Source organism: Stylophora pistillata, chromosome 8, assembly GCF_964205215.1.
Source record: "Stylophora pistillata chromosome 8, jaStyPist1.2, whole genome shotgun sequence".
NCBI lineage: Eukaryota > Metazoa > Cnidaria > Anthozoa > Scleractinia > Pocilloporidae > Stylophora > Stylophora pistillata.
The window spans coordinates 27,531,188-27,559,183 of record NC_142526.1 but is presented as its reverse complement, the minus strand read 5'-3'; the positions used below and the strand labels follow the sequence as shown (position 1 = coordinate 27,559,183).

General features: G+C 36.8%; 1 protein-coding gene, 2 long non-coding RNA genes and 1 pseudogene across 4 annotated transcripts in view; 1 reads left to right on the top strand and 3 right to left on the bottom strand.

Moving 5' to 3' along the window:
- The first annotated feature begins 843 nt into the window (after positions 1-843).
- On the top strand, positions 844-7,019 carry LOC148725715 (uncharacterized). Its single transcript, XR_015990358.1, has 3 exons — positions 844-1,564; positions 2,047-2,119; positions 5,510-7,019. It is a non-coding gene; the product is annotated as an uncharacterized LOC148725715 (long non-coding RNA).
- Positions 7,020-7,665: 646 nt separating this feature from the next.
- On the bottom strand, positions 7,666-16,477 carry LOC148725714 (uncharacterized). Of its 2 annotated transcripts, none has more exons than XR_015991073.1 (3): positions 15,691-16,477; positions 13,196-13,293; positions 7,666-7,748 (listed from the first exon to the last, which is right to left on the bottom strand). It is a non-coding gene; the product is annotated as an uncharacterized LOC148725714 (long non-coding RNA). The 2 variants fall into 2 exon arrangements; XR_015991072.1 differs by lacking the exon at positions 15,691-16,477 and adding an exon at positions 13,631-13,969.
- Positions 16,478-20,385: 3,908 nt separating this feature from the next.
- LOC148725713 (uncharacterized) lies at positions 20,386-21,364 on the bottom strand (annotated as a pseudogene).
- Positions 21,365-23,245: 1,881 nt separating this feature from the next.
- LOC111322655 (transient receptor potential cation channel subfamily A member 1 homolog) overlaps positions 23,246-27,996 on the bottom strand; it is a 56,769-nt gene continuing 52,018 nt past the window's right edge. Inside the window, 4 exon segments of the mRNA XM_088731527.1 lie at positions 23,246-23,760; positions 25,277-25,444; positions 26,109-26,177; positions 27,231-27,410. Of these exon segments, the coding sequence (XP_088587653.1) occupies positions 23,596-23,760; positions 25,277-25,444; positions 26,109-26,177; positions 27,231-27,410 (582 nt within the window). The 3' untranslated portion in view covers positions 23,246-23,595.

Genomic DNA, 27,996 nt, shown 5'->3' with positions numbered 1-27,996 from the left:
TTACAACTTTTAATATGCCCATTCATTAGATTGTTATATCACCCTTTTTTAGGGTTGTCTCCCATTTGCTTGTTACGTTAGCATCTTGCGCACTTTCAGGATTATCTTACATTCGATTGTTAGCTTATAATTTAGCGAAATATTTGGAATAATCTTCCATTCGATTGCAAGTTAGCATTTTGCGCTCTCTTTGGATTATCTTACAATACGATTGTTATGTTAGAACAGTGGTATATTCACGTAGCGCACTTGTAGGATTTTTGTTTCATCGCATTGTTACGTTAGTATCGCGCACTCCTAGGATTCTTTTTCATCGGACTGTTACGTTTCCATCTTGTGTTCTTTTAGGATGCCATTGCACTCGTTTGTTACGTTAGGTATCTTGTGCACTTTAAGGATTCTCTTTCTTTGGATTGTTACGTCAATATCTTGTGCTTTTTTCTTATTATCTAAAATTCAATTGTTCCTTAGACGCTTCCAGCTCTAAAACTATTGCTAGCAAGCGGCTAAAAAGACCCTTAGACTGTTTGACGGTTAATATTGAGCTGCAGTTTTGAAAGTTGGCGGTAAGTATAGATGCTCTGCGATGGCGGACGCTTAAATTTTAGGCCCTGACGGTTCAATTTCATTGAAACTCCCTTTAAACCCAAGCTAAGTCAATGCCTCTCTTCACCTAGGAATGCAAATAGTCTGAATAGGTATCAGTGAACTGTCAGAGAAATCTGGTAAAATACTTAAGGGTGCCTATGTAGAAGAAGTAGCGAGGCTCCGAGCATCTTCATACCACAGATACCAGAATGTGTTCTGGTGGCTGTGGGAGTTATAGTTGATTTAGTGTTCAGTGATTGGCCTTTGTCTCGAATCGATTCTCAGCGGATATTGAATGCAACATTACATGTACTTCACATTAGTAGAATGGAAGCTTCTATGGTCTCTTGATTGAGTTATTTCGATCTAGAAATCGATGTTTATTATTGACAGTAAACTGATATACTTACTGATCTCTTTAATTCGCAAGATCTGATTGTAAATTCTCCCCGCCAGCTGCTACCCATTTGAAAATTAGTAGCGAGAAATTGATGTTAGACCAAGATAATAGGGCCAGACGAGGAAAGTTTCGAGCGCCGAAGGCGCGAGCCACTAGAGGGGTCTGGGGGCATGCCCCCCAGAAAACTTTGAAATCTAGAGGTTTAGAAATGCTCTTTTCCGTGGCATTTTTCTTCAGAAAAGTCAACCTTCAAGTAAAAAATTAAAAAAGGCCAAAATTAAGTCGAGGCAATTGCCTCGTCTTGCCTCATGCTAGCTATGGCCCTGGATAACAACTTCTACTTGATGAGACTGAGTTTTCTCACTGCCTATTCACTGGATTACGTATGCATATTACAGGGAGAAGTAAAATGTTAGGCACCTCTGGGAGTAATAGAAAGGGTTAGAGATAAACGCATTAGAAACACACTCAAACGATTTCTTCTATCTTGGTTCTCTCTTGGTTCCCTCATAGGATGAGAACGTCTCGAATAAGAAATTCAAGAGAGGAAAAAGAAACTGGACAACTTTTAACGCGGTTAGTAAATTCAATTTTTTTCTTAGCAAATGAAGTGGCAGCGTTTGTGCGTCTGGTCTGTTATGAACGCTTAAACTTGGATTAAATGGACCGCAATTAATAGCTATTTGAAGTCAAAAATCACTTTCAATTGTTTCTGTTGATGGTAAACACTGGCATGGTGTAGGAGAAACACGTAAGGATTATCGTGCATGAAAGTCTTTCTAACTTACCTATTGTAGCGACGGTTTAGGCTTTCAAATATTCGCTTAGTTTTTATTTAACCTTAACTTTAGAGAATGTCTTGAAAAAGAGTTAATAAAAAGACCAAGACTGTCATTGCCATGGGTTTATCTAATTAAAAAAAAATTATCAAAAGTGTTTTCTTTTTCCGGATTTAGAAAAGAGATACATTTTTTTAGAAAGAGACTGAAATGTCTTATTTTTAGTTATAAAGAAAGGTATTTATGTATTCTCATTATATTAATTTTTTTTTCACCCAGGGAAGCCTCAAGCAAAGACTTAAAAAAATATGACAATGGACGGAAAAGAAGAGGGTGTTACATATCTTATAAGGTTTGTTATATTTAGCTACATGTACTGACAATTGATCAACTTATCTGTTGCTTGTAGGGCTGATTTTCCTTAAGCACCAAAACTTTGATTTCGAAGAAAACAGAGCCTCATAGTTTTCTCCATTCCCATTCTATTCGCTGTCTGTCTGAAGAAGATGGTTTAAAGTACTGTTTGATGAAACGATACTTCCGCTCTGCATATGTTGATATTCAACATCAGTTCCAAAGAAATAATTAGTCATTGTTCCTATTATAATACTGGAAAATCCTTATGACTCACTAAATTACCGTGGAAACGGTGTACCGCGTCAAACACCCATGCGATCTCAAGTTTAATGTAAATGATCAAAGAGAGTAAGCTGATCCTACTTTCTATTTCGGAATATCTAATATTAGTCACTCAAAGATAGGCAGTATTCGTTCCAGTCTCCTTCGACGTTTGTTGTTCTGGTTGTGAAGCGATGCCATGTGCTCGTGAATCGAAATAGAATTGACGCTTTTCCTTTGTTGAATACGTCTCAACAAGAAAACGTTATCATAAAGAAAATGTTGTTAAAAATTTGCATCCTAAATCTCTCTACAAAGCGTCCCTAAAGAATTGTAGTTAATACGGAACTACCCTCCTTAGAAAAAACCTTTCGTATTACCAAGGAATACCTCTTTCGCATATTGCAGTACAAAAATGATAAAAATAGTGTGTTATTTTTGTACGAATGAGACTGTGAACTACATCCTGAAAATTCTACGGGCCAGTAAATATCGTTTTACGCCTTTTTGGAGGCGAAAGATTATAATATTGCTATTTGTGACGTAGACAGCAGCACAAAGATTGGCCCTTTTACACCCATGTTGCCTAGGATAACTTTTTAATTTGAAAAGGATATTTGTAATTGAGAAAAATAATTTCCGAGTAATTAAGGAGAAAGCCTTTTTCTTCTCTAAGAAAGCGAGCGAACATTGTATGTGTATCTAATGAAGGAAAAGGTGTTGTTTAGTAGTTGTCAATAGTTAATTTTCAATTTTACTTTCTTTAAGTGAGACAAAATTGACAGACACTAAGAACAACTGTTATGTTGGGAAATATTTCTTGAAATTTTTATAAATTGAAAACAAAAATTCACTAAATTTCACGTGGAGTCAAAATACAGGATAGCAGACCAACAACGAGTTAGATCGTAACCTATTGATGCCAAATTGTACATACTAAGGTAATCAAGTTTTTAGTGTTAGGAATATCTTTCTAAGCTTTTCAGAACGTGGTCGTACCATAGAACATGTTTCTTATCGATCTTTAGTTGTTCATCGACACAAACAGAGGATGTTCAAGTTAAAAATTGGTCAAGGTTCTCCTCTCCTAATTCAGGTTGCCATGTGCAATTTGTTAAAAAAAAATAATTTAAATTAGCTGACTGTCCTCAGTAAAAGTGGCTTTTTTTTCATTAGCAAAGAAACAAGTTTCGAACTGGAAATAACAATTCTCAAATTGATTGGGACCTTTAAACAGAAATATTTCACCAAAAGAGCAATAGTTTGTAACTGAAAAGTAGTTCTGTGTAAATTAACAACAGTCTTATTAAGTGAAAAATATGAAGCAAAAATAATGAACTATTACTCGCTAATAGTTTCACTGAAACAAACGGTAAACTGTATCAACTCAAACAGTTTTGATATTTTTTATTGTTGTTTAGGAATGATATTCATTCTAAGGTAGCGTCTGTGTTAAGCACTGAATCATCAAGTAATGATGGAAACTTGATGGAAAAATGCTGAACTTAGCAAGAAAAGATGTGGCTTATTCAATAAAAGAAATACTTCCAAAAGTGAAAAAATTTTGTAATCGAGAAATACAAAACCTCAAAAGCATTTGGTAAACATAGGCTGTATTTATCAGTAGAGAGAGATCATAAAAACTTGATAATGGAACGAATAAAACATGTCTGAAAACGTTCGTCTCAAACGGGAAATTGAATACAAAAAAACAAGACTTGTGATCCATGACAATTTTAGACAAACTGAGAGGAAAATAATTAGAATCGCTCTTAACTCAAAAAATTCACCTTGAAACTGAAAACTGATTACACTCATAATAATAGATATCTTTAAACAAAAGGTAATCCAAGGAGAAAAATCTGAAAATGCGCTTAAGAGAGAAATGTCTTGTTGTCTACGAACAAAATCACTTTCCTTTTCATTAAGATTTGTGTGCACTGTGCTATATTGTTTTAAGCCTATATATGGTAGTCTTACTGGAAAGACTTCGATGTGTTCTTTTAGTGCTGTCGCTTTGTAAAAAAAAAAAAAAAAAAAAAAAAAGAGGATATAAATTTGTTTCAACCTGTGCAGCTCGAAAATAGTAACCTTCTTAAACATAATTATCATTTTGTCTAACAAGACGGTAGTGTTCCACTGGCGAATAAGAATTTAATTGCAAAAATTAGCCGAACAGAGAAGAAAGTTTTCAAATTTTAACACAAACTAAAAATGTGTCAATATTTCCCAGTACATGTAGAACAAACATCAATAAGACATTTCAACTGTTTCAAACAAGCTAATATTAAAGTAAATTTGATATTATCTTATTGATGGCATCTAATTTCCTAAGAATGAAATTTGACTCTTACGGCTGATAGAGTTGAAAACTAGGTGTCCATTAGAGAAATCTGAAACAAAAGAAACGTCTCTATGAAAAATTATGAAAGCCTTTAAAAGAGGAAATGCTCTACAAGTTTGATGTTTATTGTAGATTATGTTTTATCAGCGGGGTTTTTTCTTTTACTAAGTCTACTTTTTCTCTGTATTTAGTATTATGTTCTCTGGTAATGCACATTGTCTTGCTCGTTCGACGACCCTGTCTTCTCGTCGTCGTTTAAATTTAAGTTGAAACTTTGCAATTCTGAGAATCCTAAGACTCCGTCAGCTGCTGCTTCTTCTTCTTTTTTTTTTTTTTTTTTTTTTTTTATCTTCAATCTTTTAAGGAATAGAAATTATTAAATTTTAAGAGCTTAGAGAAATTTTTCTCTGAAGAAGTAGCTTTTCGGATAAAAATTCCCGGAGCTTTTAAAATTAAATTAATTTCTGCTCCTTTAAAGATTAAAAGGAATAAGAAAACCGACCAGCAGGGCCTTGGGCCCCCCCAGGAGTTGCTAGAACAACTTAAATTAAACGACGGCGGGATACGGCCGTCGTTTAATTTGAGTTATTAGATGTGCACTACCGCTAGACCACAGAGGCTTTTGGCGAGAAATCTTGGCAAAAATACCCTAGAAGTAGGTTGGCCCCCTTTGTTCCTAGAACAATAGATAGGTAATTGTGATTGATTCTCGTTATCATCATCCTCCTGAGACTTGTAGTTCTATTGTTTTCACTTTGCATTCTTGTTTTCTTTTTGCAGGTTGCTGGAATTTGATTATTGAGTAAAGAAACGAGAGAAACTTTCCAAGTCTCTGTCTATTTTACCTGATTCAACAACAAGAATTTTTTACGTCCTTTAGTAGCAGCGAGAGAAGATGTTGAAATTTTATTCAAGTGTTGCTTTAATACAGTAAAAACCCACATATAAGAACACCCATTTTCGGGATTCAGGCTGATTGGGTTCTTATATATCGGGTATTTTAGGTAAAATCAGCTTGAAAGTGTTCTTAATTTTTTACTTCTAAAAAACTGTAAGGGATTCACTAACTATGATGAAATACATAACTTTGAGAGAAAATTAAACTTGAGACACACATCATTAGAAAATAAACGGAGCATATTTTTTATGTAATATAAGATCTTTAATTCCAACGACAGTTGTTGTACATTTGCTATACACTTGCTATACACAGCAAGTGTACAAACATTTATGCAGAGATCTTAGTGCAATACCACAGTAAAAGCTACAGAAACCGTTCTATTAAACTGAAAAATTTTCAATTTTCAGGCCGAATGTGTTCTTATATGTTCCAAATTTCAGCCTGGGTGTTCTCAATCCACATGTTCTTGTATGCAGGTTTTTACTGTAGTTAAGAATCGTAAAATGTTGCACATACCAATCTTTTAGAGTAAGTCAAATTTAATTTGAGATTCTCGAAGAGAAGGCGGAACATCGTACAAAATTTTCTTTGTCTGGAGTAGTTTAAAATTTTAAACCTGCCACTGAAAAATCGTTCAAAAAGCTGTGAAAAGTCATTTGACGAACGTTTTGAAAGTCGTTCAAAAATATGTTTAGCCTGGCAGTTGTAATGCAAGTGAATATTATTCTTTGAAGTCTAGTAGTAGTGCAAATGAAAATTCAAATTGCAAATAGAACGTGGTTTTGAGTGCAGTACTAGAGGTGCAATTTAAAAGTAGCTCAAGTCTAACAGTAATACTGCAAATAAAAAACCGTAGTTGTAATATTGCAATTAGAAAGTCATTATAAAAGTGCAGTGTCGTTCAGAAATCATTGAAAAGACATTTTAAGATCTGCCTGCTACAAATATCACACTGTAGTAGTAATGCCAATAGAACGTTGGTATAAAAGTGTAATACTAGAGGTGCAAATAAAAAGTCGTTCTAAAATTTGTCATTAACAGTAGTAGAAATGCAAATGAAAAAGTTGTTTTCATATATTTAGAACTCTGGTAGAAATAGTGCAAAATCTGTCTAACTCTAATAGTACAAGCAGTGCAAAAGGAATGAACTTTGTAGTAATAAAAGTGCAAATCTAAAGTCTTGTCGAACTCTAGTAGTATAAATAGCGCGTTATTGTAAAAGGAGTGCAAATACAACGATGTTAATAGTGTAGTACTTCAAGAGTCGTTTTAAAATCTTCTCAGTCTTGCAGTATAAGTGCAGAGTCATTTGAAAATGTGTCAATGTCTAGCAGTAGAATTGTAAATAGAAAGTTGTTTTGAAAGTGCAAATAAAAAAATTTACTTGTAGCAGGGCAATTAAAAGTCGTAGAAGACTTTTCAACATCTGTCTAGAAATGACTCTAGTAGTAATGCCAATAAAACGTTGTTATAAAAGTGTAAATAAAAAGTCGTTCTATTATAATATGTGAAGGTCTGAAAGTAGTAGTGCAAACAAAAAGTCGTTTTCATATATTTCAAACTATAGAAGTAGAGGAAATAGGACGTTGTTATGAAAGTGAAGTGCAATTGAAAAGTCGTTTCAAAATCTAGTAGTAATAAAAAATCTGTGCCAAGTGAATAATGGTTTGAAATCTAGTAGTAGTAATGCAAACAAAAGATTTCAACAGATTTTTTTTTGAAAATGTTTAACCTGCACAGTTCAAAGTCTTTAAAAATTTTAAATTCTGGCAGTAATGCAAATAAAAATCTGTAGAGCTACACATTGTGAAATTCTAAGTGTAACAGAGCAAGTGAACAGTAGTAAAATAAAAATCTGTGGAAGTCTTATAGTAGACAAGTCCAGCTGGAAAGTCGATCAAAAAATCTGTCGATTGCACTAGTAGTGCAAACAAAAAAAGATATCAAAGTCTAACAGTAGTCGTGCAAAAGGAGTGCACAGGAAAGGGAGTTGATCATGAAGAGCAGCTGCAGTCACAAGATTAAAGTCGACGTCTTAACTCAAACTTTTATTCTGATCATTTATTTTTATTTGTAAATGTCTTGACTCTGGAATTTCCTCCTTCTCAGGGTTCATATCTGAAAGAGATCGAAAAATCTTTTTAAGATCACCATTACTTGCATACAGACTTAAAATTTCCAATCTTTCTTTAGTAAAATATATCACTTAGTTTGCGTTTTTATGTTAATTCCGGTTGGCACGGTTTTGTTGGTCCCTTGTGTAACCCTTTGCACAGCAATGATTAAGCTCATAAGACCATTTGCTTAGTTTAATTTTTGATCTCGAGCGCCAAGAAACATTTGGGCTGGAAAAGCTTGCCTTGAAGGCAAATAAAGCTAATAAGTGGAGAGCAAGACGATTACGAAACGGCAGTTCAAAATTTTTTGTACAAAGGTAGAAAATAGATTCAAGCTCATATGAATAATTCCCACGTAGGTGATACAGAAACTGAAAGAACCTATTGTTTCAATTAACAATGGGAGCGAACCTACTTCTAGTGAAATTTTGCCGTGTTCTTTTGTCGAAAGGCTCTGTGGTCTAGCGGTAGTGCACATTTAACAATTCAAATTAAACGGCGGCTGTATCCCCCCAGCCGTCGTTTAATTTAATTGTTAAAGCACGTCGGAGGGGCACGTGCCCCGTTGGTCTCTTTTCTTTTTCCTTTTAATCCTTTAAGAAGCAGAATTCTTTTCATTTTAAGATCTCCAAAATAGCTTTCTGGGAATTTTTTTCTCTGAAAAATAAGATTCCCAGAAAGAAACTCTTGGAGTTCTTAAAATTAAAAAGATTCTGCTTTAAAGAGTAAATTTATAACCTAAAATAAACAATGGCGGGGTAATATGGTCGTCGTGGCAAGTGCTGAAGTTTTGCACAAAACTACAAGAACACAGAGGCAAACAATTACCAAGCTAAATAAGAAATGCATTACAATATCTGGAGAACGAGAGTATTTTTGCATTATATACGGTCTAAATGGAAAACGAGTTCCAGTCTAAATAACTGAAATTGGGCTGTGGTTTCCTTTGCGAAATATTGAATACTACCACTGGCTCTGCAAAATGTGCTCCATGAAAGATTTATAAAATCTTTAAAAATATGAAATAACCTGAGAGATTTTGGTACTTTACTGCCTTTATCTAATTGGTCGTTAAACTTGCTATCAGAAAAGTGCTATTTAAGTCAAAGCTATGTTTATGCCCCAAGCAAAATTAATTGTTGAAGGTCTACCATATTATCAATGCTTACTTTTCAATGGATCGCTTGAAAAAAAAACACTTTCAAATATACACAGCAACGCTTTGGGTTTAGATAATCCTCTTTGTATTTAAATATTTCACTTTCTTTAAGCTAAGTGCATTTGGCTAAAAAATGTTCTTTAAGATTAAAGTACAATTTTTTTTCATCAAAAAGGTTCATATCTCATAAGGAAAATTATTTCTCTTGCAAACAAAGCCAGACCATTCTTTGTAAATTTTTACATCAGCCCTTATTAAAAGGTATTTTTTAAAAGCGTTTCACTGAGAAACTTGATTTGTAGGAGTTTTCGTTTACTGTCGAAACGCGTTTGTTAAAGTTTCAAAATTGTACTCATAATTAATTCTTACGTATTTAAAGCATTCTACTTGAGGTGTTTTGTTTTAATTCGTTCAGGGAAAATGTTAGTTCTCGATTGTTCCATTTTCCAGTAAAAGTTAAGAAATCTCCTTAATTATAAAACAATTGTCTTTTATGTATTATTAAGGAATATTTCTATCCTTCTTGGTAAAATAGTTCTCCTATAGGGAGAAAAAGCCACAACATTCCCACCCAAGATCTAGTCTTTTCATGTGGTTGATCATATCACTTCTTTTTCAAAAACTTTTCATCCAATAAGTTTAATTGTAAAATAAGATTTTGCTACACAAGTCAGTCTAGTTTTTTTGTTTGGTATGCACTACCATGAGAAACATGCAATCGTCTTTCACGAAAGAAATCTGCATGCAAAGGCTGAAGATCAATTCTGTACACACACGAGATTTAGAGAAGTCTACTGAGTTAGCATGTGAAATTCCCAGGCAAGGCTCAAACCTAATGTCTAATGATGGTGTACTCTTTTTGGATTCTTTTCTTTTTTTGTTTCTCTTTGCTTTTTTGAACCATGATTGAAAGGCAAGTATACCTATTATTTAGGCCCTTATAGGAGAAGGATGCTTTGAAAGGGACACTTAGTAGAGAGGTTTTAGGCCTATTTTTCTGCCTAACAAACGCTTTTTGTGCTTCAAGAAAAATAAACGGAACTGATATATTTCGTTTGCGAATAAGTCCTGAGAAAATATTGTAAGGCCTTCGATTTTCTTTCACGCGTTACCAAATGGAATGAGTTTTTCCGCTTGTTCTAAAGCTTCTTTTATAATAATTACATAAGAAAATAAACTTCACGCTCAACTACATATCTTTTGATCTACTTACTTTTCATAAATGAAAGTATTCTTTTTTTGAAAAAGCCTTGCCTTTCATTATATTCTATGAACAACGATTCAACTCTTTCAACCATCTCCTTTCCAAAAGCTCCAAACAATATTCGTGAAAGCACTTCTCCTTCAACGATATATTTTTATCCTGTTAACGTTTCAAGAGCTAGTTCACAACCTGAATCCCCCACAGCTAAATTTCTAAGTGTTCTGTTTTGTTTTCTCTATTGAGCTAAGGTACATGAGAGTACTCTTTTAGTCCCTTTATAGAAATGGAGTGGTTAAAAAAATATACACTTATATAGGACGCAGGGAGAGAGACTTGATGAATATTCTTGCGATATTTGCAAAAATCAAAACGAAAAAAGGAAAAATATCTGGCAAATTCCCTTCCTTTATCTATTTTTAGCTTGTTTATAAAGTTCTACCATTACTACCTCTCGAAAAACCTATTAGTTGAGAAATTTAGCGAGTTGAAACAGTTTCGGGTTCACGTCACCATTTGCTTTGAAAGTAGTTACGTATTTTCATAAAGTTTCCTTTCAATGAAAATTTTCCCTTGCAAATATATTAATTTTATTTGCTCGGAATCTTTATTCAGCTGCAACTTATCTTATCAACAGTCACAAATTTAAGTGTCGATCAGAAAAAAATGCCAGTAAAGTCGAGACCTTTCTCTTAAGAAAGAATTGAAAAATTCCACTCTAACGAGGAAAATATTAAAAGTTTCAGAGTTGCCATTAACATGCATTTTTTCTTCGTTTAAATTTATAACTTGGAAGTCAAGTGTGAAAAAAGATTTAGCTGCTGAAGTGAAAACATCAATTTTGTTGACAAAAAAATATCGTGATCCTTCGTGTAACATCTCTTCGTGAAAGGTCAACGAGATATACTAGAGCAACATGACAACTTTCGGGTCAGTTTGTAGAAATCAACCTTCATAATTCATAGCCTGAATCTTCAAAAAATGACTTGTCTACCAGCAAATTTATGAGAGCGTAAACTTTCAGCGTTACTTACATGGAGACTAATAGAAAAAATTCACTTGAACTCTTGAGAGAAGCCCTATAAAGAGCTTTCAGTATAACTTTTGGAATCGATCTTCTTATTTGAACGTTAAACATGAGAAATGTATAATTATGTATTTTTATAAATATATCCTACAAAAACGCAAGACAGACAACATGTAATTGCAACATGCGCTCTGAGGCTTTCCGCAAAGTTTTTGTTGATAGTTGAATTACAAGACAGTGGCTACTTCTGGTTGATAATCCCGATTATAAAATTGACCTCGAAAAATGTTAGGTGTGTCTGAGATAAAAGAGTTTAAGGTTTCAGTCAAAGAGGGTTTGTTGAAACATTGTAATTAAATTTTTCTAGTACTAAATTAGGTCGCAAACCTTTTTCGCAAAGCTGTTCTTTCTACTGACTAAACAAATTCAATTTGTAATTCTGAGAAAGGTACGATTTAAGCTTGAAATCATTCTTTTTGAGTTTTTAAGTCATTCCTATTCAAAATTTCACTTCTTCAGACCAGGGAAATATCTTTGTCACGGAGATATCCACACCTTTCTTCATAAAGTCCGTATTTTTCAATTAACCTAAACTTAAAAAAAAGGCCTTATTTCATATTTTGCTTTATATTTTTTATTTCGAATTAAATTCTTTTACCTAAATGAGATTTGCAAATCTTGAAATCACACCTGTTCTGTTTCTCTTTTCTAGTTAGATAGTTTAACCTTTCAAGTTCAGCCAAGTACTTTTTGAGTTCACAGCCTATGTTTCTCAGTTATGATTTTTTAGCACTTATTTAAAAGGATTTTTGTTTTCAAGTAAACCCTGGAAAACATCAGAAAGCCTGAAGTTCCTTTACCTCAGTAAATTATTTAATTAACTTTACACTGCTATTATTTGATGATAAATACATTGTTTAAGACAGTAGCCGCCTGGGTATGATATTTCATCTTCAAGAAATTACTCTGTGCACAACTTCTCCCTATTATCTCTTTATACCTTAAAAGCAGAATTGTTTAACTTGAAAAATAAAGACGTTTAGTTTCTCGTCTGGGTTTGTTCTTTGTTTCAAACTGTAAAAGATTTTTGTTCTTCCAACTTTGGTTCAAGATTTCTCATCAGAATTGACCTTTTTTTTTTAACTTTATGACAACAATCCTAAGCAAAACTTAATTTTCCATGAGTAGAAAATTATTCACCCCTGACGGATATATTTTTCTTAAAGAGACAGCTACACCTTTGTCATAAAGTCAAGAAGTCTAGTGGACTCTCCTAATCTTTTTTTTTTTTTTTTTTCAAAAAAAGTTATAATCATCGATACGCGAGAAAAAAAGGGTTATTTCGTTCTTTAGTACTGAAAATTAATGGGCCCTCTGACAAATTCCTTCTCCTTGGTAAAAGCATTTACACTCCGTATACCTTGATTTAAAAACTATTTTAAAACTCTCTTGGCGACAGAGCCATTACCTGAACGAAACGGTACCTCATAGTGGAACTGAAGATTTAAAGAAATTGTAATTCGTCTAATAAAGCTCGAAACACAGCTTTAACAGTTTTCAGTTGCAACTTCTCAAAACTTTTTTTTCTTTAAGGTTGCCTAGAAACTTATAAAGAATATTACCCATTCGTTTTAATTCAAGAATAGTTTTTTTTTTTAAACACGGACTTGCCTTTACCCGAACATTCACATCGCAAGACCTCCAACAATCTAATTTGAATTCAAACGGTATTAAGTTGTCTTCAATGTTTGATTGACTTAAAATATCATCGAGAGTAATCAATCAAGCTCGTTTGAAAATGACGTGTACATTTGTTTCTACAACATTTTCTATGCAAATATGTGACTAACCTTTACGTTTTTAAAATAAACACTAACCGATCTCGAATTTAGATTCAGAAAGACCTCGTTTAAAATCAAAACATGTTAAATAATTTGTAATGGTTGAACCTTAACCCATGCCGGCAGCATTCGATGAAATTATTGTCCACGTTCTCCAAGTTACATTGTAATGGACTTCCTTGATCTACCAACAATTAAAACAACAAACTGAACAACTTACGTTTAGATGGGTCAGTTCTTCACTCCACTTTTTTCCTTTCCCATTCTCAGTTTCCAGTCCTATTTTCCAGTAAGAGTTTTAATTTCTGTATCTCTCTTCTACAAATGAAATTGATAAGTCGATTACTGACATAATAAAACAACTAAAAAAATAAAACAAACAAATAAGAAAAGAAACTGTCAATAATTTAATTTTTTTCCGTGAGATGAGCCGTCTGGTATTTTGCAAACTTGTACCACTGGTCTTGTTAATCTTAATAGTCGTGACTTTATTTGACGTCAGGTGAAAGGGTTATTCGAGAAGTCAATTTTTGATATAGGTCTGTGTTTTCTAAAGTGTCCTCAGTGGTTTCGTTAGAGATCCTCGCCAAAACTAACCAGGATAACAACAATCGAATAAAAGTAGCTTCTTAAGTAAATCAGAGATAGACTTCACCTCAAGTTATCGAAACGCCAGTCATTGTTATCAATGTAATAATTTGGATATATCAACAAAGTTAAAATGGTAAATTGGCCACCGTAATGACTACAAAAGCTGACGTTTCGAGCGTTAGCCCTTCGTCGGAGCGAATAGAGTAATTGTGGGTTGTGTGTGCTTTTAAAGGCAGAAAATGGAGCTACGTTATTGGTGGGAGCATGGCAACGAGAAAAACATGAATAAATTAGTGGAATGAAAAGCGTTCGTTGATCCCTGTGGGATTTAGACTGCCGGTTTGAAAGATGAGCTTTTGTTCAAGATTTTTACGGCTTTCCGTGCCACCTAAGTGCAAGGAAAGACCGCAGATTGCCATATGTCGCTTAGAATGATTAGGTAAATTAAAATGTCTAGCGACTGGTTTCGATGTGTCCTTGTCATTCCTTTCCACGTCTCGAAGGTGTTGTCGGAATCGGTCACCTAGTCTTCTGCCTGTTTCGCCGATGTAAATCTTTTTGCACTAAGTGCAAGTTACGCAATAGATTACATTGGCGGAGGTGCACGTGAAGTGATCGGTGATCTCAATGGATAGTTTAGGTCCAGATATTTTATCAGTGTTGTGATTCCGAGAACACCTTCGAGACGTGGAAAGGAATGACAAGGACACATCGAAACCAGTCGCTAGACATTTTAAGGCTAATCATTCTAAGCAACATATGGCTATCTGCGGTATTTCTTTGCACTTAGGTGGCACGGAAAGCCGTAAAAATCTTGAACAAAAGCTCATCTTTCAAACCGGCAGTCTAAATCCCACAGGGATCAACGAACGCTTTTTATTCCACTAATTTATTCATGTTTTTCTCGTTGCCATGCTCCCACCAATAACGTAGCTCCATTTTCTGCCTTTAAAAGCACAAACAACCCACAATTCCTCTATTCGCTCCGACGAAGGGCTAACGCTCGAAACGTCAGCTTTTGTAACCATTACGGTGGCCAATTTACCATTTTAACTTTGTTGATATATCCAAATTATTTCGTTACTCCCACCGACGCAGCCCCAAACAGTTTCTTTCGAAACTATCAGCCTTTATTCATTGTTTTCAATGACTGTTCTTTTCAAAACTGCCCTTGTTCCCACTATCGCTCGATAATCCCCCGAAAAATCCTTGCTCGTTTTCAAAAAGTACATTGTTTAGGTTGAGACAGCGTAGTGTTGCAACTACTCAATAATTATCCAAGCGTTTCACATTCTATAAGTCAAATACCATATCACACCAAAACAATCATTTTCTAATTCAAAAATTGCAGTCCGGTAAACTTTGCAAATAAGTTTGTAGAGGCAAGAGTACCATATAACCCCAGACATTAATTATGCATTCAGACTAGTAGACTTTGTTTTTAAAGTTTTGTCGTGAAAGACAAAGGAGTGGAATGCATAGTTAATGTATGGGGTTCTATGGTACTCTTTCCGTTTGTGGATAATAGAGACCAATTCCTAATTCCCAAAGAGATTATATATTTTTACAAAGCGCCAAGCTAAACAATTTCCTTCCCGAGCATTTCAAACGTTTTGTAAATATCAATAACTTCTGCTAAAACAGAAGATACAGAACTACAGAAATCTAAGGGAACAGGAATTAAACCGCCAATTAAATAACCAGTTAGCATTAAACAAGTGATACCATAATTATAGCTGATCCCAGCTCCCCCTTTTTCGTTATCGGGCTCTTTTTACGTTTGAACTTTTGTCTCCACAAAATCCCTTCTTTTTCGATGTCTCTCTGCTAACTTTGATCTACATTTGAATTGAGTTCCCGTTAGTCCGGTTACTTATTAGCAAAATACATTCTGGAGCAACTGGGTCCAAAAATTAAGCAAGGAGCAAGAAGCAAAACAAAATTAAAAAACAAAAAAATAAAAGCAAACAAGGGAGGTTACATCAACGCTATACCAAAGAAAAATAGTTTGGAGTAGATCAAACGATGGCAGCACACAACGATTATTCAGGCACTGTTTCTTAGGTTTAATCGTGATTAGTTGCTTTTTGAACTTCTTAGGAAACAACACATTGAAGAACTTACGTTTAGCTTAGTTCCTTTGCATCACTCCGTACATTCCTAATTCCAGCTCTTTACAACCTCAGTTTTCATTTCCTTCTCAATATTCTGCAGATCCAATGACGACATCGATTCGTAACCTGTCGCACGTTCTAAGAATGGCCTCGAAGGAAAGAATATTAGAAAATATGCAGAATCGTCCAGCTCAACTTTCTTTCTCATGGAAGCTACTTTAGAGGGCTTCTCGATTTTCCAGAATTTCACTGTGCATTTTCAACATTTCAAGCTGTAATGGTAGTTTAAACGTAATTATCTGTAAAGATTGTTTGCTGATACACCAATAAAATGTGCGTATGTAAAAGTCAAAGTACAAAAATTATATGAATATATCAACAAAGTTTAAATGGTAAATTGGCCACCGTTACGATTATAAAAGCTGACGTTTCGAGCGTTAGCCCTCCGACATTTTCACAAAAACTATAAGCAACGACTAGCCAATAAACCATGAAAATTCTGCAAATTATATATGAAGGAGAAATGTTTTGACTAGATCTTCGAAGTAGAAAATACTGCACAATCTCTCACCTCGAGTGAAATTCTTTATACTCTGCAAAAGCAAAGCAGTATCTCCATATCTGGGCTCGAAAGCCTGAGATAAGGAAGCAGTCATCTTAAAAAAACTATCAGTTGTTACGAGCGCAGAAACCGGCAGATTACGTCGAGTTTCGGTTCGAAGAAGCGAAAGACGTCAACTCCTTGAACCGCATGGCACACTGACCTAAAGCGTGAGACGAACATGTATGAATAATTAATTTTGAGGCAATTTTATCTCGTCTTTTGCTTCCTGCATGTATTAATCACGAAAAGTTCCGAGGTTTTCATATGTGCCCCAATAGTTCTATGGTATGATTACATTTAAAAATGAAGGGAGGAGGGGTATTTTTTTGAGGAGATATTTCTCTATTTATTACCATTTGAAAACGGTTTGTAGTTGCGAACCGGACTAAACCAAAAGGGGTAGGGAGGAGTGGGAGCGTTAGGTTTCTGGTTCGTACTCGATTTTGTTGACAGTACCACCAACTGGATAAGGAAATCGCTTATTTTTCCAGGTTTTGTATCAATTGGTTGTTAAGGTTTACGGCCAAGTCACCCGTGAGTCATCTCGCCCGAAGTCGTGCCGCCTAGAACCTGAGTCATTTTACCCGAAATTTTAAATTTTTTGAAGGAAAGGGATGCAGGGCGAACTTCTCCAAGCACGACTTGTAAGTCAGCAGTGTTAGTTTTTTCACAGTTGAACGCCTTGATGAACGCACAGATTTCAAAGCAAAGAGAGAAACAGGTCCAAGCAGCAATATCAGGGGTCAAACAGGACGAATTGTTCGAAGAAAGTAAATAAGTAAATAAGTGACTTCAAACACGATCCCAGAACTGATGTTTATTGATTTGATCCAAAGTAAATTACGAATAAGCACCGTGAGAACTGAAATAAAAGGTGCGAATAAATTACAACAAGACCGAGGAAAATAGCGAAATACAAATACAGTTCACGTGCATCGAAACTTGAAAATTTGAAATTTATGAGACGAAATAACGATAAACGATGTCGTCTACAGCCTGTTTCTACAAAGCGTAGTCTTAGATTTACAAGGTGTAGGCGATGAAATTAAAATCACGCAAATATTGTTACAAAGTGCGTGATCAAATAGATCAATCGAGAGTAAAGAGATAATTTTATTTATCTAAGAAAAGTTCCCATTCCCGACAATTTTGCATTGACAGAAATTTTTACAAAAATTTCATACAAGGTAACGATGTCTTAAACTTAACGAGGCCGTAAAACTAGCGATATCATAAAAGTTAACGACATCCATTACGAAATTAAACTTAACGAAGATCATTAATAATAATAACAATAATGATAATAATAATAATAATAATAATAAGCTTTATTTCAACTGATAAAACTAATCAGCAATCTAATAGATTGGCTGGTATAAATTAGTGATCAGTATGATAAATAGTATCATTCAAAATCAAAAGTGAGACCCTATAAAGAACTAAAGTCTGAATTAAAGTAACAAAAAATATATAGAGAAGCTAATACTTATTTTAAACTACATAAAAGATGAGATTTATCGTATTCTAAAAGTATCTTAAAAACTATTGCCTTAAATTTAGATAAAGACTGTATCTCTGGAATATCCTTAGGTAAAATATTCCACTCCCTAGTAGCAGAACATTTAAATGACGTTTGACCCATTTTGGTCTTTGTAGCAACAATGTTCAATAAGGTAGAGTCTCCAAGATCTCTGGTGTGAAAGGCTGATCTCTAAAGGAGATCTCTAATTGCTGTGGGCAATTTATATTATGTATAATCTTAAAAACAAGATTAAGTCTTAGGAATCTACGTCTACTCTCCAAAGATAATAAGGAAAGCTTACTACGCATTTCTTGAGAACACGTATTACGATTTGTAGAGAGGATAGTACGCATGGCCTGATTTTGTAACCTTTCTAAACGTTGTGAGTTGTTCTTTCCACAGTCCCCCCATACGATACAACCCTAGTCTACTATGGGTAATATCGTTTGTTCACAGTCCCCCCATACGATACAACCCTAGTCTACTATGGGTAATATCGTTTGTTCACAGTCCCCCCATATGATACAACCCTAGTCTACTATGGGTAATATCGTTTGTTCACAGTCCCTCCATACGATACAACCATATTATTACACGACTCGGGCAGTCAGAGGGCCAATAACTAAAATCAACCAATCAAAATTCTCTATTGTCGGTCAATATTGGACCGGGCACTGTCCCGAATGGTCCCGAATGACACCGCACTTGTGTCCCTTTGAACTTCAGTCGTATGATAAATCTCTTATTAACTAAGCTTGCTCGGGACCATACTGGAAGAATATCGGCCCTCGGTCTTTTTTGTTTGGACCTCGCTGCGCTCGGTCCGTACTGTCAAGACCTCGGGCCGATATTCTCCCAGTACGCCCTCGCGCTTGGTTAATAAGATATATGTCTACTATGGGTAATATCGTTTGTTCACAGTCCCCCCCCCATACGATACAACCATGGTCTACTATGGGTAATATCGTTTGTTCACAGTCCCCCCATACGAGACAACCCTAGTCTACTATGGGTAATATCGTTTGTTCACAGTCCCCCCATACGATACAATCATAGTCTACTATGGGTAATATCGTTTGTTCACAGTCCCCCCATACGATACAACCATAGTCTACTATGGGTAACATCGTTTGTTCACAGTCCCCCCATACGATACAATCATAGTCTACTATGGGTAATATCGTTTGTTTATAGATATTTAAAAGCACCCTTTCACTGAGAAAGGGTGCAATTCTATTTAACATCATAAGTTTGGGATATATCCTAGAGGCCAAACATGTAATATGCTTATTCCAGCTAAGAGTATTATCGATATAAACACCTATATATTTTGAAGTCTTCACACTGTTTTAGCAGCCTCCCATCCATAATGATTTGTAAGTCTGGAGTATTTATCACTGCGTGTTTTGATCCAATCAGGATTGCTTCGGATTTTTTGTGATTGCAGATAAGACCATCAGTACTGAGCCGATCAGTAACTCTTCCAAGATCTTCATTTACATACTGTTCAGCAATTTTAACATCTTTAGAGCTGGTGTGAATTTCTGTATCGTCGGCGTACAATACAATATCACAGCTATCACAAACGTCTGAAATGCTATCTTTATGAATATTAAATAGAGTCGGGCCTAGCACGGACCCTTGCGGTATTCCATGGGTAATCGTCAATTGTTCGGAATCAATTTCATCGCATGAGACAAACTGGAGTCCTCCAGAAAGGTAGCTTTCAAACCACTCATATTCCTTGCTAGTCACACCATGTTGAGCTAGCTTCTGTAGCAAGACATTACGATCTACTACGCCGAAGGCTTTCCTTAAATCCAAAAACGCACATACTACTTTTCAGATCTGTCAATAGCCGTTTTCCACGAACCTACAGCTCGAATTAAGGCAACCATAGTTGATGAATGCTTCATAAAGGCGAATTGGTGTTGTTTGATCAGACCAGCTTGGTGTGCATAATTAACAAGAGTCTTGTTTGTAAGAGATTCATTTATCTTAGAAATACACGGAAGCACAGATATTGGTCTGTAATTATCGCATTCAGCCTTTGACCCCCCCTCCCCTTAAAAGTAGGACTTACTTTTGCGATCTTCCTTGCAGATGGATATCGGCCACAATTGTACGGTTAGTTAAATATCTTAATGACATCATAATCTCATCGCCTAGGTGAACTTGATAACGTCACGTAAGTAAACTACATCATTCAGTCTTTTAGAAGCTTTGGTTTTTACTTTGGAGAGGCCTTCGGTGCATGAAACAAAACTACAGCACGTAAATTCGTTTATGAGCATTGTAGTCATATGGTCTCGAAATCTTAGTATCATGCTTCTGAAAGTGTAGTGTGATCGTCCAGCTGAGTGTAGTCCTGAGAAGGACTGTTGTTGGTGGTAGTGACTGACGTTTCGACAACCTGTGCGGAAGTCATCATCAGAGTCAAGTGAATAGTTGTTGTCAGTAGAATGTTCTTATTTCAGTTCGTGTAAAAGGATTGGTCAGTTTTGTCGTGATTTTATTGGCTGTAAGACTCAAGAGGCGTAAGAAGGTCGTGATTGGTCTGTTTCGATCCGTCGGTAAAGTTAGGTCGTTCTGTTCGGTTTGTTTGTAATTTTTATGTCGTGAATGAGTCGTTTGTATGGGGCCGGTAGTGTTGACATCTGTTTAGGGGAGTCTGTTGTAAGTTAGTAAACCAGCTTTCCAGAGTCAGTCGTTGAAAGTAGTTAGTGCTGTAAGTTAGGCATTGCGGAGAGTCCCAGTCAGTATTGTGGTTCGTAAGTCGATGATGTTCAGGAATGTGATTGTTGACATCACCTTTCCTCGTCACCCGTCTGCGTTCAGTCAGTCTTGTTGCGAGGTTTCTGCCGGTCTCTTCGATGCAGGTGGCTCGGCAGTCGGAGCAATTGATCTCATAAATGACTTCCTGTCTGTTCCTCGGGTCGTCCTTGTATTTAACGTTGGTTAGTAACTGACGTGGTGTGGTGATAGGTTTATGGGCGACGCGGATATTGAGGCTGAGGGTAGTAAGATGCGCGAGATGTTCTCAGACATGCCTTTTATGTACGGTATGGTTGCTGTAGTCGTAAGAGTTGCGGTTTCGTTTGTTTCGGTAGTGGTAGTGGGTCGGTGAGTGTTTCGTCGGATGAAGTCGTCGTTGTAGTTTTTCTTTGAAAATACACTGTGAAGGTATTTGTTCTGGTCGGATAAGCTGTCTGTCGAGTCGCATACTAGTTGCGCTCGCCGTGTTAGAGTTTTGATAGTTGTGGCTTTGTGTGGTGTAGGGTTGTAGGATGACTCGTCTAGGAATCCGTAGGTGTGTGTCGGTTTCCTGTAAACTTTCGTCCGTAGTGAGTTGTCGTTACGGCTTACCAGACAGTCTAGAAAAGGAAGTTTGCCATTTTCTTCGATTTCTCTGATAAACTGTATATCAGTGTTTTGTCCGTTAAGGTGGTGGTGGAATGCGTCGATTTCGTCTTTTCGTACGGTGGTGAAGGTGTCGTCAACGTAACGTAACCAAAACGGTATCGTTTGTCGGCAAGTCGAAAGGGTGCGCTCCTCCATTCTGCATCAGAATTTCTGCTATAACAACAGAAACTGGGGACTCCATGGCTGTGCCGTGTAACTGTTTGTAGTGTTTACCGTTGTACTGAAAGTAAGTTGATGTCGGGCAAATGAACAGAACGACCTAACTTTACCGAACGGATCGACCTAACTTTACCGACGGATCGAAGCAGATCAATCACGACCGACTTACGCCTCTTGAGTCTTGCAGCCAATAACATCACGGCAAAACTGACCGATCCTTTTACACGAACTGAAATAAGAACATTCTATTGACAACAACTATTCACTTGACTCTGATGATGACTTCCGCACAGGTTGTCGAAACATCAGTCACTACCACCGACAACAGTCCTTCTCAGGACTACACTCACCCGGACGATCACACTACACTTTCACATGTTAGCCCCGGGTTCAAGCCATTTACTGTATCATGCTTCTGTTTAAAAACTTTGTTGTTTGCGTCAGAACATTGCATCATACTATCAATCACAATAAAATCGTGAAAAAGAAACAAGTTAAACACGTTAGGGCTACACAAGAGTTGAAGGAGGTGGCTACATACAGGTAATATATTTCTAATCAGCATTTATAATTACATGGTATTTCAGTCCTTCACCCTTACGCGAAAGAGCTACCACAACTAACTGCCATAAAGTTTCCTACTTGCAGTTGAAACATTCCCATTCAGATGCTTTACGTGCAGATCTCAGAGATTCTGATCTGTGTATTACGGAATTCACAATTGTGGATGAAATGGCCAGCTGTTACAACTCCACTCTCCAGGCCATTCTTGACAAACGCGCACCTCTGAAAACTAAGACTGTCGTCAACAGGAAGCGAGTTCCCTGATTTAACAATCAGATGAAGGCTGCCATACGGGCTAGATGAAAGGCTGAGAGGAACTGGCGCAAGTCTAAATTTGCGCATGACCTTATTGTTTTTAAGGCGAAGAAAAACCATGCAACATTCATCATGAATCAAGCCCGTTGTGAATATTACACTAGTAATATTCAACAAAACAGCTCTAACCAGAGGAAGCTATGCTAAACTACTAAGGCCTTGTTGTATGTGCTAAAGATATCTCTTTCCCTCCGGGCAACCCTGACCAGCTTGCCAATGACTTTTGCAACTTCTTTGCCCAGAAGATTGAGAGGATAAAAAGGTCTCCAGCTGACCTGCCCGTGCTGTCTCAATCGCCTCCTCGCGCGGATGAGCATGGCGCATGCGCCGATGGACGGCTTACTGGCTTCAAGTCTCTGACGCGAGACCAAGTGCGCATGCTCATTGACAAGGCGGCTAAAAAAACTCATGTCAGCTTGACACGGTCCCAACGTCGGTTGTTGTTCAGTCGCTGGACATTTAATGCGGACAGGGCTCCTGATGTGGCCGAATATCAGTACAACAGTGAAAATTTCAAAAATACTTTTTCAATTAATTCTTCATGTACGTGTGCCTCCTTTGAAACTAATGTTCGGTTTGAAACGCTCCGCTCAGACTGCGTGCAAACTGCGTAACGACGTCCACGCCAATGCACGGATAACATGGTTCATACAACTTCAGCCAAACAAAATTCAAGGACTTTTCAAGGACTTTTCAAGGAGAAAAAAACAGTTTTCGAGGACTAAGTTTATTCTAGAAATCAAACCTATTCATCTCCTTTTTCATACCTAAAACAGCGAACGAAGTCGTGTACAGTTTTTAGATAGTTCAGCCTTGTTTGACTAGACCATAGCATTGACGACATCTTTTAGAACGGAATCCAGTCAAGTCGCCGACGGCTCAACACGCCAACGCCAACTCGCCGAGGTGTAAGATCGAGTAAAAGCGTCGGTGAGTTGGTCCTCGATGCGGCACAACTTATTAGAGGTTAAACATATAGAAAAGTAAACCAACTTTATTAAAAAAAACAATTTTTTTCTTCCAACAAAGTTTATAAGGATCTCAAGGCGAATGAAGCAAGACAAACATCACTAGTTACTATAACAGCTTCAGACGCGAACGAGTTATTGTGTGACAACAACACTGTAAAGACTAATCATTTATCCGATTAATACAATCCTAATTCACTCTAAATTTAGTCACTAAGCGCAAAAGCCATGTGTGTAATATAAGAATACTACTTTAAGTTAATATTGTCACTTTTCTAATGATCAGCAATTGCACACGGGTCGTGGGTGAGCCCGCACATTTTCTATTCTAACGACCGGCGATTTCATTAAGTCAAGTGACTAAAAAAGCTGATCGTCTTAATCGTCGTCGTCTTCTTTGACGGTGGCGTCCCGTTTCTTCGCGATACCCACCAGCATCTTGTGCATCTCCTCCTGCTTACACTGCATTGTTTTCACAGTTTCTTGAAGTTCATCCGTTCGGTCAGACAACACTTCAAGGGAAGTCTACAACAAAAAACAGCAAATGAAAATCAGAAGTTAAAGTTAATAGCCAAATACCTAAGACAGCAAGTACAAGTCTCCTTGTAGAAAGCATAAAAGAAAATTAAGCGTTTTTGCGATAACAGCCACTACGACGCTAATGACAAAAATCTTAAATACTCCAACTATTCCAGTCAATCAGCCATTTTCGTGCGTCGACAATTACCATGCAAAAAATTACCAAAGGTGAATTTAACCACTCATCGAGGGGGAATCAAGGGTGGGGAGTGAGTTATTCGAGAAGAAATTTGAATGTTTATTGAATGTCAAAAGTAATGTGGGATTACTTTGGTTCTGCTTATCTTCGCTCTGTGATTGGCCCAGAAAACTCGCGGAAATTCTCAACCAATCGGGCTCAAAACTAAAACAAATCGCGACATGATCAATGGTGTTTTCTTGCGCTTCAGGCAGCGACCCCGTGCTTATTTTGTATTCTCATAGATTGGCTGTTGTGCTTGCTATGTTATTTACTTTACCATAGTTAATCTTCGGGCGACTTAACTTTCTTTCGGGCGACTTCACTAAAAATTTCGGGCGAGGTGACCCAAGTTCCGGGCGAAATGACTATTGGCGAGATGACTCTCGGGTGACTTGACCAGTTGCCTTAATCAAAGCACACTCTGTAGGCCTTATTCTACAGTTAATCCCTCTCAAGTTATACATCTTATTAGACGTTTTGTTGTGTAGTATCGCTGAGTATTTTACGAGTTGTGCCGTATTTTGACGAGCCCGTAGGGCTCGTCAAAATACAAATAACAAATAAAAATACTTAGTGATACTACAAAACAAAACGCGTAATAAGTTATTTATTATCCAAAATGTCAAATTGTTATTTCAGAGCGGGTGAATTTCGTGGATATTTATTTACGGAGAGTGCGTGACAGAAGAATGCGAAGCGGAACGGAATTGGCGCGTTGTCGTGTTGCTGTTTCTATTACTTTAATAAATGAAGAAATTTCCTGGTCGTCTAGCTTTTTTTTCTTCGTTCGATTCATCTTTTAAACCTGGAACTATATTTGCCAGCCGTTCCAACTCTTCGTCGTCAGAAATACGATTCGAATTGTGCGCCATTTTCGTTTACGTAACTTCAATCCAATTCTTCCCTTGCGCGATGCGAGAAAACATGTCTAACCGGATCTCTGGAGTACAAATACCGCGTGATATTTGTACTCGTCTGTGGCGTTATTTGTACTCTACGGAGTGTATTTGGATAATAAATTTCTATACTCAAGATATCTTGTTACTCCTGAATCGTTCACATGTGTCCAGCACGTTACCTGAAAGCTTCAAAGGAGAGCAAAATTACACCCCACAGGATATTTGAGGGGGAAGAGCTCGCAGCACATGATTGGTTATTTCCGGATCCTTAGGGAGATCTTCCAAACGTGAGAAGCAATAACCACAAAAATTGGAACCATAAGCAGAATTAGGTATCTCAACTTGATCCTCTTTTGTTGCTAATGGATCGATGCGCACGTACCCTGAACGGCTTCAAGGCTACATGGACCCCCCGTGCAGAGATGGGCAGACTGTGCCAGTAACCTTTAAAACCTTCACACTGGTTTGGTCGAACGACTTCCTCTTTTGGTACAAACTGTTTCCGAAGTCCTCTGGGCAAAGCTCTCTCTACATCCATTGCTAAATCAACCTTGAGTCAGAGAGAAACAAACAGTCTGTCAGCCAAACGAATTATGATAATTACGTAGTACATCACAGCCGAGAGCAAATTAACACATTTGCGTGAATTGGAAGCGAGAATTGTCTTTATAGGCCGCTCTATGAGCGGGTTTCCAGCTTCATTCTTCGATCTTGTCTCGTTTTGCATATTTCTGTAAAACGAAATTAATCGATCAAACAATCAATCAGTCAGTCACCGGTCCATCAGTTAGTCAGTCAGTCAGTCAGTCAAGCAATTAGTCAGTCAGTCAGTCAGCGAGTCAGTTAGGCAGTCAGTCAATCAGTCAGTGAGTCAATCTGTCAGTCATTCAGACAGTCAATCTATCAGTCAGTCGGTCTTTCAGTCAGTCAGTCTGTCTCTCAAAAAGTTAATGAGTCAGTCAATCAGTAAGTCGATGATCTGTTGGCTTTTCCGTCAGTCAATTAAGTCAGAAAGTCAGTCAGTTTTCTTTAAGATTAACGTCCATGTAAACACCAAACAGAGAACTACAGGTAATTTAGATCATGATGGAAAATTTCTTACAATCGATCCAAAGTCATCCTAGTGAAAAAGAGAGAGGAAAGGGTCTGGGTAAAATACTACGAGAGCCGTGTAGGACGTCGAGTTTCCATAAAGCTATCGGCTAATTTCGTACCAACATGGCTTGTCGCTCGAGTACAGCCAGCTCCTTGACACCTTTAATGTCGTCCACAGCCAAACCAAACTTAGGAGGGAATAAACACATAGAATTAACAAAACAGATAATATTTCGTGGCCAAACTCAGGTTTTTAAAACATCTACCCTAGGGTCAGCAGACTCCCTACTCCAGACTAACGAATTTCAAGTATTTCATTTAGGATGGTGTTGTCAGATCTGCGGTGCAAAATTGAGCTTTACTAAGGTTAAAAATCGTTTACTGAAGGCAAAACTGTATCAGTAATATGATTCAATTTTTTTAATTTCATAGGCCAAAAGCAAATAATAACTATGGGATTTCTACTTTTGCTTTTGTTTCATCTGAACTTTGGGAAACTTTTCCAACAAATATTAAAAGACTGCCGTACACTTCCTTCTTCAACCAATATAAATTACACCTTTTAGAAACTCAAGCTTCTGTATAATCTGTATATAGTTTATCTATAAAACTTTTATTCTATTTTCGTCAGTTTTTTTTCTTTGATCTCTATTGTAATTGACTGATGCGTCGTGTCAATTATTTGTACGTGTCAGTGACCAACGCGAAAGCCTTTGCTACTTTGGTCACTGAGCACATTTTATCTTGGCTGCGTATTGTAATATTTTTTTCTCCTTAATTGATGGAAATTTTTTTCCTTGTGTATACACTGTTGATGTTATAAATTTTGTAAATAGTGCATAAAATTAAACTATATCTGTATCTGTATCTGTACTTACACATTACGCAGCAAGACAAAATTGCGAAGTTATGGGAACAAACGTCACATTTAACTTAAAGTTGATGAATACCTTCCTTAGCGTATAACGCAGATACTCAGGCTTTACAGAAGGCTGATTCAGTCTAAAGAGCATCATACTTTGCGTGAAAATAATAAGCCCGCTCAAGAAAGCTCTCTCTTGCTCTTGCGCCCGTGCAGGCCAGGTGAAATCGAACGCGTGCTACACAGGCTATAATGGGTGAAAATAAAAAAGGGTTTTGCATGTAATTTAGTTTCCCACTGATGGAGAAAGGGCCTCTAAAGCAAGCTCTGAATATAGATAGAAGTCAGAGAAAAGGCGGTTAAAAACAAGGAAACTCACCAACAAGTTCATCAAGATGAGAGTCATGATAATCAAAAAGACAATAAAAATGAACCACGAGACATCAGGAACGTTCGAATCTGGCGAGTTAAATAAGTCATCGAATTCGAACTCTCCAATCATCATCATTGCTGTCTTCACGATAGCACGGCCGGGCTCTCCAAACGCACGTACGCTTTGCTGTGAGAGGGATAATTTGTGTGAGTAACTTTAATAGTTTATTGAATAGTTATGAAAGATGAAGGAACAGGGCCATTTTTACGACGTGGCCTTGTTTGAGTGAGGTGGGATCTCGCGGATTCCTTTAGAAATGGATTTTAGTCCAGACATAATCCCTCTTAGTTTAGCCTCTCAAAGACAGATTTGCGCGGTAAAAACCAAGAATGTTTGGAAACACGTCTAATGCCTTTTTTAAAAAAAGATATTTATTTCTATAAAATTAAAAGATCAGTACATTCTCCTTCATTGCGCCATTAGAACCTTAAACCCGCGCATTCTATTTTACGTCTCTTAGGTACTTTTGACGGACCTTGCCGCAGCTCGGTATAAACAAAATAAAAAATAACGAAGAGGAAAGAAAAAAAGCCTATGTTAGAACTCATTAATAATGTGTGACGTGAGAGCTTCTCAGCTATTTCTCCAAACTGTTCCTGATAAACAATAGAAACAATAAAGTAAACAGACCGTGGAGGTGGCTGGGGGCTACACAGTTGACCATATAAAGCACAAGGAATTTTTTCTTATTTTCACCGTAACTGTAGAAATT